Source organism: Lissotriton helveticus, chromosome 6, assembly GCF_964261635.1.
Source record: "Lissotriton helveticus chromosome 6, aLisHel1.1, whole genome shotgun sequence".
NCBI lineage: Eukaryota > Metazoa > Chordata > Amphibia > Caudata > Salamandridae > Lissotriton > Lissotriton helveticus.
In genome coordinates, this window is record NC_136067.1 from 2042790432 (window position 1) to 2042802834 (window position 12403).

The 12403-nt window shown below is 44.8% G+C and overlaps 1 protein-coding gene across 1 annotated transcript in view; it reads right to left on the bottom strand.

Moving 5' to 3' along the window:
* Nucleotides 1-7846: 7846 nt before the first annotated feature.
* Nucleotides 7847-12403, bottom strand: part of LOC144762010 (cGMP-dependent protein kinase 2-like) — a 243369-nt gene continuing 238812 nt past the window's right edge. Inside the window, exon 21 of the mRNA XM_078647174.1 lies at nucleotides 7847-8043. Coding sequence (XP_078503300.1) covers nucleotides 7957-8043 — 87 coding nt within the window. The 3' untranslated portion in view covers nucleotides 7847-7956. The remainder of the gene's footprint in view (nucleotides 8044-12403) is intronic.

Below are 12403 nucleotides of genomic sequence, written 5' to 3' on the forward strand. Positions count from 1 at the left end.
AAGGCGTTTGACCGTGTCTCTTGGGAATTTTTATGGGCAACCATGAGCTGGCAAGGCTTTGGTCTGGCCTTTATTAACACAATAAGAGCTATGTACAGATCTCCAGTGGCTCGAATCTGTGCGCTGGGGTTAGAACCTGATACAGTGTTGATTTCCAGAGGGACCAGACAAGGTTGTCCACGCTTCCCTCTATTGTTCTCGTTATATATCAAACCATTTTTGAACAAGTTGAAAAATAGCCCAAATATTACACTATTGCAACATGGATAGGAACAGTTTAAGGTCTTAGCCTACGCTGATGACGTGGCTATTGTCACCCCTGAACCCGCTTTAGCAATATTAGAGATTGAACTGTTGGCATTTCAAGTTGGGCAGGGTTCTGGTTATAAATTAAATATAGCCAAAACTTGGCACCTGAAACGATCACTGCCTCCGCCCAACTCAGGCTAATCCAACTATACTATCTTCACGCTGCCTACCTCACTCCACTGTGCCTCCATCGACCGGGCTTTGCCATGACGCGTCCTGTGCAAGGTGTGGCCAGGCCCGGTCAGATTTTTTTCACGTGGTCTGGTCCTGTCCCCAGCTGGAGAGATTTTGGGGGGCCATTGAGGAGGAGCTTATGGAGGTCTTAAGATGGGTGGTTACCATGACCCAAGTCACTCACTATTAGGGATCATGGATGGGCTGAATGGGTCCAGAAACGTCAAGACATTTTTTAGCACAGCTATGATTGTAGCTAAGCGCACCATAGTGGCGGCATGGAAATGTCCCGATCCACCGGACCTGGGGAAGTGGCGGAGGGGAGTGGACTGGTGCGCGACCCAAGAAAAAGCTCTGTACATGGCACGAGGATGCTCTAAGAAATATCGGAGGGTGTGGGGTAAATGGATGGGCACTGTGGAAGATACTGAGTGATTCGCTAAACCTTTTTGTCGATATACATTTCATGGGATGTGGAACTGTGGGTTGCATTGATTTCGAAGATGTAATAGATCATTTGTTCTCCGTGTTTTTGCTGATTTGTTTGTATGTCCTAAAACCGATAAACTTGAGTATCAAAAAAAATATAGCCAAAACTCAAATTATTTGTACCAAGCAAGCTTTATTTAATGATTCTAGGGTCACTGAGGAAGCAGTACATTTCTGTGTTTGAATTAAAACATGTCTGGACAAAATGGTATCTGTTAACTGGGATCCCATGTTGTGAAAAATCAAAAGCGAGCCAGATAGAATGGAATGCTTACACCTTTCACTAGTTGGAAGGTGTAATGTTTTAAAAATGAATATATTACCCAAGGTACTTTATTATTTTTAGATCTGTACCCTTGGAGCTTAATAGAAATCAGCTTAAAAAATTACACTCAATCTGCAGTAGCTTTATAAGGGCACAGGGGAAACCACGCCGGGCAATGAAGTATATGCATTTACCCAGAAGTCGTGGGGATTGGGCTGTACCTAATTTTACGTTGTATTATTGGGCCTGCTTTCTCCAACAGATGCATATTTTACTCATAGGTGAGGGAAATGCTGAGGTGGCAGAGGCCCCATCGATTTTCCAAATACTGTTGGGCCCTGAGGCTAAGCTAAGCTTTTCTCAACATCTAGAACCTAGCTACTGGAAGAAAACTCGATTTACGGCTGTTCACGCAGCCAGTAAAGCATGGCCGCAGGTTCGAAGGCGTTTGCAGATCAGTCGGATCTGCATCTATACGCCTACTTCAGCATCATTATTACTACCATCTATTTTTGGGACACTACTATGGCTAGATGGAGACAAAAGGGTATAGTGATATTGTTTTTTTTTTATAAAGATGGTATCCAGCCCTATTTAAGTTTGGTAGCAGAATAATATTTGCCAAAAAATAGATTCCTTTAAGTATCTGCCGATCAGGACTACTTGCAGAGAAAATTAAATCAAGTAGCATCACCTCCAAAAAAATAATTTGATTGAAGCAGTTAGAGGTCATGGGGGGATAGGCATTCTTTATCAAGATCTTATTGAAACACAGCAGGATGACTTGGAGGAACAAAACCTCAAATGGAATACCCGACTATCTGAAGGAGGTGACATTCTGCAGGACTCCATCATATTGGGCGTGAAGATTTTGATTTCCTCCAATCTTAAAGCATAGTATTCCAAGACCATCTTTAATTTATATTATACTCCAGCTTGAATCTCTCAATGGGGCAGGTTAATCGATGGTAAATGCACACGATGTGGGGCTGATCGGGTGGATAGCCTCCATATGTTCCTCATATGTCCTAAGCTGAGACAATTGATTGGGGGGATCGAGACCTGTCTGACAGGAATAGTCGGGGTACAGATTTCTATCACACCGACGGTTATGCTCTTGGGAGTGCTAGATGATCCTATGGTTAGCAGTGAGATGTATCAATCTAGGTATTTGATTTTTATGGCGGTAGCAGTGGCCCGGCTATGCGTAGCCTCATGCTGGCGGCAGAAAGAACCTCCAGTATTTGAAATATGGAGAGGAAGGTTTTATACTATATGTAATCTAGAGTACAGCCTGTATACCCTTAAAGGGTCCCAAAAACGTAGACTTGGCATACAGATTTGGGGAGCCTTGATATATCATATAGCACATTCGACACATGAAATTCTTCATCACTATCATTGAATTCGTAAGTACTTTGTCGTGCTTAGGTTGATTGCATGAATGGTATGATACATGATTTTTATGTAGTAGTGATGGCACACAATCCTGATGTCTTTTGTATGGATTTGTTCTAATCTTTATAAACTGAATTTTGTACAAATGTGTTATTTATTGACTTAATAAAAGAAAAAAGGTGATCTGCTTTTTAAAAGCAAAAACGGGTACAGGCCAAACTTAGAAGTAGGACTAAAAGCAGACAATTGTTTTTTGTTTTGTTTGGGATAAAATACCTCCTACCATACATTATAAGAATATTGGAAGTCATTGAGGAGTTCCATGACCATATAGATGAATGAGACGGAAGACTGAGTTCCTTTTTAAAGTTAAGGAGCTATGAGGTGACTTTCAATATCCTTACCATGTATGGCAGGGGTTACTTTATTCCTTATAATACGTGGTTAGACCATTGTCTTTCTCACAAACCACTTACATTCTTAGGGCCCGATCGAAAAAAAGCCTCCACAGTCCTGGCGGAGGCCTTGCAGTCATGGTGAAGTCTCCACACTCTGGGCGGAATCTCCACAATAAAAGTTTTCATTACGGATATTCCGCCACGAGGGCGGAAACTCCGCCACAGTTGAGGAGGCTCTTTGTGAATCGGGCCCTCAGTGCGTCGCTCTTTCATATGAACGAGCGAGCATGGTGCAAATATGAAGACTAACAATAGAATCTCTAGCGCAAATCTTATACAAATCAAAACAGCTGTTAAATGCTTGTTGCAAAAATATATTAGAACCAGAATTTTACAAGACTTTAATAAAAGAACACAGTAGCTCGGAATGTGTAGAAACATGCAGAAAGATTCTAGCTTTTCTATAATTATTTAAGGAATGCAAAAAATAAGCCTTTTTCTATGAAAATGTCCTTTCTGCTTGTCACTGTACAAGAAAAACAGAGCAGATGAAAGAGAAGCCACGTTTCGTTTTTGCTCTTTAAACAGCTGCTCTAATTATGCTCCCTGACCTGACCTGCCTTTACCCTCGTGTGCTGGCTTTGGCAGCAGGCATTGTGCATCAGAACTCACCTGTAATAAGTTATTACAGCTAAGCAGCTGCATTATTTCTTTGTAATAGGTGACTGAGTGTGTCACTAGTTGTAGATTATAAAAACGGTAGGCATGGGTTTTATACAGTGATTATAGAATCACACGACACGTATTGCCGTTGTTACATTCCCCTCTCTAACTTTCACTGGCCTCTTCCCTGCCCCAAGACCCTCTGCCCCTCTTCGCAGCTGAGCCCCTGCTGTGCTGCTTGAATGAGGCTGATGCAGCGCAGCTTCTGTTACCACAGAAATATTAATTAACTGTGTTTGACACTAGAGGGGCGTCCTTAGAAGTGGAGTAACATGGAATCGTTCATATGCTCAGTCCACCTTCTTCTAAAACAAACCAGACATGTATTGAAAATTGTTAAAAGTGTTTGGACGCCATAACTTTCCAATGAAATCTGGCACATCTGGTCGCCCTAATCTTCACCACTCTTTCCTCCGTTTTTTCCCGTTCTTTTCCTCTTCATTTCTCAGCATCCTCTCTCTGCCGCACCAGCAGGCTCACAGTACAAAGCCAGTGCTTAATTTGTAAAAAGAAAAAAAATAGTGAGGAGGCTCAAAGCGTTTTTTTATCAGCGTGTGCCGCTGCTGCATACTGAAGCTGCCTGGTCTTGATTCCCCCTAATACCTCTTCCTTCCAACACCCGTCACTTCCTGTCTCTTTATCTCATGAACACCAAGGCTGCCTGGTCTTGATTCCACCTCATGACTCTTTCTTCCACCACCCTGCCCTTCCTGAGTCCATATCTAGCTCTTGCTTGCTTTCATCGTTTGATATAGTTTATTATTGTTTTCTTCCACCTTCTTTCTTCTTTTAGATTCTCTCTCTCTCTCTCTCTCTCTCTCTCTCTCTCTCTCTCTCTCTCTCTCTCTCTCTATCTCTCTCTCTCTCTCTCTCTCTCTCTCTCTCTCTCTCTCTCTCTCTGTTATGATGATAAAAAAATAAGAGCTGCCCCCAAAAATGAAAGTCACTGCCCACCATCTGCACCCATCAGCATTGGGCATATCACAGGCAAGCCCCAGGTGGGAAGAGGGAAGGGCTTGGGGCTCTTAGTAGGGTCTATGACTGACCATTATTGATACCCAGATCTCATGCCCTCAAGCTTCCATTTCATTTAAAGATCGGAACTTACTTTGGGTAAATGTTTGAAATTATAATACAAAATGCCCTGTTTAGCTCTCACTAAAGTTGCCCTGTTTTAATTGACTCACCAAAGAATTAACAACCCCACGCGCTCCATATAAAATGTCTTCATTCTAAAATGAGGCAATAATGAATCGCCAGCATGGTTCCTAAGTGACAGCCATCAAGCCATCAAAGGAGGTGCCAAGCACAGGGTGCACAGGTGGCACAGGGAAGCACTGGGCCCTGTACAGATCCTCTCCACTTCTACCATTGCAAGGAAGAAAGGGAACATGTCAGCTATACCCCATATAGGTGGCTCCAACCCCTTCTACTCAAACCTATTAAGCTGTAGAGGCTCCCTGGTCCAGTACCAGTGTGCAGTGTGAGCCAGGCAGCTGAACAGGGAGGGGCCATAGTTTACAGGACCAGCTCTTACACCCACCAGTAGCCTGGTATCAGTCGAGTGCCTGTGACACTCCACGTGGGGTACGCGCTTTGGAAGCACTCTTCCTTGTGACTGGACATTTGATTCTAGACCTTTGCACGCCTACCTCTTGATTGAGCAAATAAGGATTGGACAACAAGATACATGAAAACCTTGTGATTACAGACATAGCCTTTATTTATTCTTTATTAGCCCTGATGAAGTCTACTGTCACATCCGCAGCATACACGAAACACGTGTGGAACTTGGCTATGAATTGAAATTTTTTTAACATGAAGACTATTGGTGAAATATTCACGACAGAACTCTACGTTTAATTATTTGGGAATGCTTGAAGCTTTGTGCATGAGGCAGGCAGCTGAGCAGGGAGGGGCCTGAGTTTACAAGATCAGAATTCTGTGTCATCCTTTATCTGATATTTTCTTTAATCTTTCAGCATACCTTTACTTAGAACCCACGTCAAGGAATCTTGGGATCCCCCCTCACACCAACATGTTCTTCAAGGCTTAGGTCAATGGTGTATGTTGCTCCCTGAGGACTATCTGAAGGTCCCTATGAGTAGGGGCGTAACACAGGCCGCCGCAGCCCCAGGGATGCGGGGGCCCAAGCTCCAGGGGGCCCCCTCAGCACAGCACTCTCGCCGGAGAGCTCCTGATTGAGCCAAGAGGGGTACCTCCACATACCTTGCAGGGAGGCCCCCTCAAGTTTCTTTATATCTGTGTCTATGAGGTTCTCTCATCTCATTGCTCAAAGAAGATCAGACTGTTTTGAATGTTGAATTTGCCCATTTCCAGTTAGACCTAGGTAAGTTATTTCTACCCGGCTTGGCACTGGCAATAAATCATTCACTGAAGAAAGCATGACACTGTGAAATCAGGAGAGATTTTCTAGTAACACCAGTGTGAAATTCTGTCTTGACTTGTGGAACCTTGCATGAGCTCCACAAGTCTTTACCTGTGCATGCTTCATGAATGGTGCCTAGAAGCCCTTCCATGTATGAGTCCACCTAGCTCCAACATTGCATTGTTTCCATTGCACACCCTTTGCTCACCCAGGCTCACTTTTCTGCCAATCCTCATGTCACCCAATGGAGAGCCTGCTTTGGTGACCCACCAATGAGTCCACTGAAGGTTTAAAATACCCGTGCTCTTGGTTAGCTTACGCGTTGCTTTTCTCCCCCCCTGTGGTCCTCTTTCCCTCTAATAGCAGTTTTAGAAGAGCCTTGAGGCGGCTGTATTCACTCAACCCCAGAGTACAACAGATGCGTTCTCATTCACTGTAGCGAACATCACAAGAAGAGGAGAATCCTGAAACATTTCTTCTTGTATTGCTGCTCAAAGGAGGTACCAGAGGTTGCGGATGTGGGACACCCACACTACAAGAGGGTGGTGAAGCAAGTTCATGTCAGCAGAGATGGACTCAAATCATATTTCGTCTCGGTGACAGCGCCATCCATAAACACAAACACAGTATTGGGAGTGTATCTGGATTCTAAACACTCAGCTGGCATCACGTCTACAATCTGCCCAGCACGGGTGGTGACTTATTCTCGTGATCTCCTCCACATGCGCTCCTTTGAGTATCGTTGGCGTTCAGAAAATACACATGTCTTTCTTCTTGCGCTAATGAAATGAACAGTTAAAGTGCATGGATTGGCTATTAGATTCCTTTAATCTCTTAAGAAAAGTCTTATCTTCCACTCAAGAAAGGAAATTGTCAAGACAAAGGGTCGGTAAGGGGCCAAGCAAGTTGGAGCCTTTGCCTGATCAGTGCTATCTTCATCCAGTTTGGAAGCAACATCCACCCGGACATGTGCTGACCGAAGTCCATTGAGCTCTCTTGGTTTGTTGTCAGCATCGCTGGTTGTACTGGGGTGCTGTCTTTTGGTGTCCAGCTACCCTTCAGTTATATTCAGTGGGTGATGATTGTATCCTACATCTGACTTCTTCCTCAGTCTTACTTTGATTCCTATTTTCATTGTCCGTGTTCCTCAAGAAGACGAGTGGAGTTAGAGACGGACTGTGCCTTGAGGTCCCCTGTTGTTTCTGAAGATCTGACCCTTGGCTGCAGGATCAGGAGCATCTCTTGGTGCTCTCTGGAAGGCTACTGCTTCTCATGGACAATTCTCTTCCACTAGTACTTCTGACCTTTATCAATGAATATGTGTCCTATCCACAATGTACACACGCCAGTGCTCCTGACGTTATCATCACGACTGCGACATCCTATGTTCATAGAAAGATTGTGGCCTCAAGAAGAACCCTCGGTAGGTGAACAACTTCAGAAGATGTCTGAAATCCTCACAAGCGGATCCGCCTCAGCTTGAACTCTATTGCATAACACAGAAGCCGCACCGAACGACACCCATGATCAATTTATGGATGAACGAATGAAAGACCGGCCGGACATCAATGTCATCGCATTTCAGCTTAATCCAGAGAAGAGGAGCTTACGTCGCTGGTCAGACAGTGGGCATCAGACTTCAACTCAAGACCTTCGACTTCTAAGCCATCAGCTCTTACTAACTATTGTGAAAAAGGAATGACTGATAAACGGGGTGAGCCTCTAAGGAGTCTGAACATCCACAGATGCCGCCGGTGAATACTCTGTCGAGTCGCTGACTGCACAGGAACATCTCCTCATCTGACAGAGGTTCAGAAGTTCTCATCCCAGCCGGAGAACTCCTCTTCTGCGGAACACTGGGCTATGGAGCACCTCCTGAAATTGACATACGGCGGCCCCTGGAGATGAAAAAAGAGACGCAGTAGTTAATGTGACTTGTACAGAGAGGACCAGTGAGTACTGCAACAAGAGGAGCCCTGCTGCCACTCTGAGAGCAGGAGGGCTGCATCAAATTAAGTCCCACAGGCATCTTAGTCCCATTTTAAGAAGACCGCTTAGTGAAGATACTACATGGCAATACGTTCACGCCCCTCTAGCAACAAGTGTTGCATCCTGGAACTCCAGCACACCGAATGAGCCACACAACCCTTACGGCATTCAGACAGAATATCGGAAACAGAAATATTGTAGGCGAAAATACCGTATCAAGAATATCGAGGACACAAATATCGTAAAGGTAGGTTCCTATTTGTGAGCAAAGTGTTACTATTCATAACTCCACATATATGTCCCTTGACTATATAAATATCTTGAATGCACGTAGGTAAATGTAAATGTATGTGTCTTGTAAAGCACACTGCTGCCCTGAGGCGTCGTGGCGCTGTAGACCGCTGGGGAACCCTTCCTGGCTATCCCTGTGAGATGGTCCCTACTGGGTATCTCCAAGGTGAAACCAGGGATCCCCGGCGAATGTGGGGGGCCGTTGTAGAGATGAGGCAAGCTAATGCCCAGAGTTGCCGAGTGTGATCCCTGGTTAGAGTAGGCACTGAGGCGAGAATTATCTAGTCCGCTGACCCTGGTCCACGACCCTGCCACGTCGGGAATTGAACCCTGGTCCCGGGCCGTTCTCTGCTGCCGGGTCTGCCGCCTCTAACCAGTGAGCCACACCACTCCATGTTAAGAATAGTAAATCTATACTTACCTATTAGGACTTCTTGATATTTTGGCCTCTGATATTTGTGACGCTATATTCTGTCCACGCGATATTTCTGTTGCCGATGTTCTGTCAGTGATCCACCCCATACACTGTACACTGATCCTTCTGCAGCAGAGGCAGAGACTGTTTACTCTTGTTTTCAACGTTTGACGTTAGAAATATCAGAATGTGGCAAATGCTGAAGGGCAAGTTATGTCCGTCAGCATTTGCCACATTCTTATATTTCTTGAACTGGTATGTCATCCATTCAAAACAGGGTCACTCTCCAAGGGCCTTCCAAACAAGCCCGACACAGTGCTTCTGACCTCACAAAATCCCTTCATAACCACCGGGCTCTCATGATAGACTCTTGTGCTATGCAGTGTGTCGAACCTTCTATGCAGTGTGTGGATCCTTCTATGCAGTGTGTGGATCCTTCTATGCAGATGAGTGGCAAAAGGCACTGCGAAGAACACAGGCAGCAACAGGGACTGATGTCAAAGAAAATTAAAAATCATCATGAATAACAAATGTATAACAATTTGAAATTAGTTGCAACAGCTATTTGGCCTAGTAGAAATTAGTGTGGAGGAAGATACCTGAATCCCTGACCCCAGTGGCCCTATAATAATTTTATTAATAATAAAAATAATATTCTGAGACCTTTTCTTGGTGTCTCACTACAATCAGGGATTCCTAGGAACCGACTTTAGCCCCAACAGATATTGTATAACACGGTTGTCCATTGGCCAAAAATTTGTGGGACTCACTGAATCACAAAGTCCTCACTGTCCAGCACTCTGCTCTCTCAAGGTAGTGCGGATGAGCAGTGTGTGCGTGTGTGTGTGTGTGTGTGTATGTGTATGTGTCTGTCTGTGTGTCTCTGTGTGTCTGTGTGTGTGTGTGTGTCTGTGTGTGTGTGCGAGTGTGTCTGTGTGTCTGTGTGTGTGTGTATGTTGTGTGTGCGTGTGTCTGTATGTCTCTGTGTGTCTGTGTGTTTGTGTATGTCTGTGTATGTCTGTGTATGTCTGTGTGTGTGTGTATGTGCGTCTGTGTGTGTCTGTGTGTGTGTGTGTGCGTGCGTGTCTGTATGTGTCTGTATGTGTCTGTGTGTGTCTGTGTGTCTGTATGTGTGCATGAGTGTCTGTATGTGTCTGTGTGTATGTGTGTACGTGTGTGTGTGTGTCTGTCTGTGTGTGTGTGAGTGTACGGTAGAGTCAGTAGGACCCCATGTCTGTGGTCTGCAATAGATAGCAGTCACTTTTGCTTTGGGCGACCTGTGTATATCTGTGATGTTAGGGCCTGTCTGTGCGCATCTGCTTCCTCTCTCTGGGCCCGAGTCACAGAACTAACTTAAGACAAAATCCTAAACTTACTACCATTTTGGTATTCACAGAAGGCAGTTACTCATTTCGGTATTCACAGAAGTTAGAGGAGTCCTAACTTTAGGACTCCTAAATGCCTTCTGTGAATACCCAAAGTCTTAAAGTTAGGATTTTTCTCAGTTTAGGAGTAGTAAAGTTAGGACGCCTAACTTTAGGACTCCTAAATGCCTTCTGTGAATACCCAAAGTCTTAAAGTTAGGATTTTTCTCAGATTAGGAGTCCTAAAATTAGGAGTCCTAACTTCTATGAATACCGAAATGAGTAAGTGCCTTCTGTGAATACCAAAATGAGTAAGTGCCTTCTGTGAATACCAAAATGGTAGTAAGTTCAGTATTTTGTCTTAAGTTAGTTCTGTGAATCGGGCCCTCTCTCTCCCCACAGCCAGCGGTGGCACTTGTGGGGCATGGGGTACCCGGCTGGATTCTTTGGTGCAGTCTCATCTCTCCTGGCAGAGTGAACCCTGGCTCCCTCTTTCCTTGCCAAGACCAGCCTTCCTTTGCAGATGGCCTCCCTGTCTGCAGCCATTGCACGAGTCACTGCAGCCAGCCTGGACTGGTCTAAGCAGGGGCAGGAGGGTGGCATGACCTGGGCATGAGGAGCTCATGTTAATCCATAATCCTCTGGGACTGAAGGTGTGCATAGAGATTCAATGGGTGCACAGGCCACCTCGCGCCAGGCCGCGCCAAAAAGGAAGAGAAATACTCGTCTGAATGGTCAGTATGTTTTATATTTTCATTGTTAATGTAATTATTATTGGAAATAGTCGTGATAACTCTTCTTTTCCATAGGTTGCTCTCACAGTCATATAACCCTGTAATTAACTTGTGCTAGCACTATTTTAAATTGTGACCTAGGAAGAATAAAAGGCCGAGCTGGCCTCCCCAGCATTGGAGCATGTGATCTGCAGGTCACACACAGATGTCAGCAAGGAGCTATTACCACATAGAGGCCGTTTCCATATGTAACTGCATCCAAGTCATGATTTCAGAAAAGTACAAATCAACATTTCAAAAAAGAACAAAGGCAGCAGATCATGTGAAGCTGGCATCTGGATAAGGGTGTTCTACCCCAAAAAGAGCTTGTGCAGGTGGAGCAGCACAAGACACCAACACCCCTTCCATGAGTCTCTGGTGTGATCTTTGGGAACCAGCACGAGGGAGACCTGTGCCTTGGGCTGGCTTCTCCCTGTAACCCAGAGCTGCACCACCTTAACATTTTCACATAGATTGCCCTGTCTCTAGGGGAGGAGAGTTGGTGAATCAGTGAGTAGACAATATGAGGAAGAAAGAGCTAAAATAGTGTCAAGTGCCACACCTTATAAAACACCAGGGGGCATATTACCAAGCTATAGCGATAATTATCGCTAAGCTTGGTTAGCGGCCAAAATTATATCGCCGAGCTTCGCCTATTTTTATCGCTTAGGAGCCTTGATATTATCAAGGTTTATCTCCTAAGCGATAAAAATCGGCCGAAATGCATGAATATCGCTGAAAAGTCAGCGATATTCATGCATTACCGAGCAAATGCTCTTAGCCATGATATCCAATGGCTAAGAACTGCTCTGGGCAGGCATTAGCTTTTGGAGATAATCGCGCTTAGCGTGATTATTTCCAAAAGTTGGTAATAGGGGATAGCGATGTTAGCGACTGTTTCCAGTCGCTAACATCTTGGCACGCCCACTTTGCATGTCATTAGAGATAATTATCGCTGACATGCAAAGTGGGCCCCTAAATGCCCGCTATCGCCTATTAGCTGTCGCTAACTGGTGTTAGCGACAGCTAGGTAATAGGGCGATGAAATTATCGCCGCTTTAGCGGGAAAAATTCCCGCTAAAGCGGCGATAATGCCCTTGGTAAGATGCCCCCAGGTGTGTGTATGTCTGTAATGTAGGCCAACATGTTTCAGTGTGAATTATGTTTTATGCGGCCCAGAAGGCTGATGAAGGATTTCAGCTTCTAGAGCTTAATTTGTAATAAAGATAAATGCCAGGGTCCTCGTCAGGAGGTCTTGCAACTTGCACCACCCACTGCCCCTTCCTGTCAATGACAGCACCAACAGAACTGCCAACCAATTACACTCCTGCATGTGTGACAAACCAGACTGTCTGTTCCAGGGCCCCAAAGCTATAAGATTAGTTTGGGCGGCAGGTATTAGTCATATTTAATGTATATTAGAACA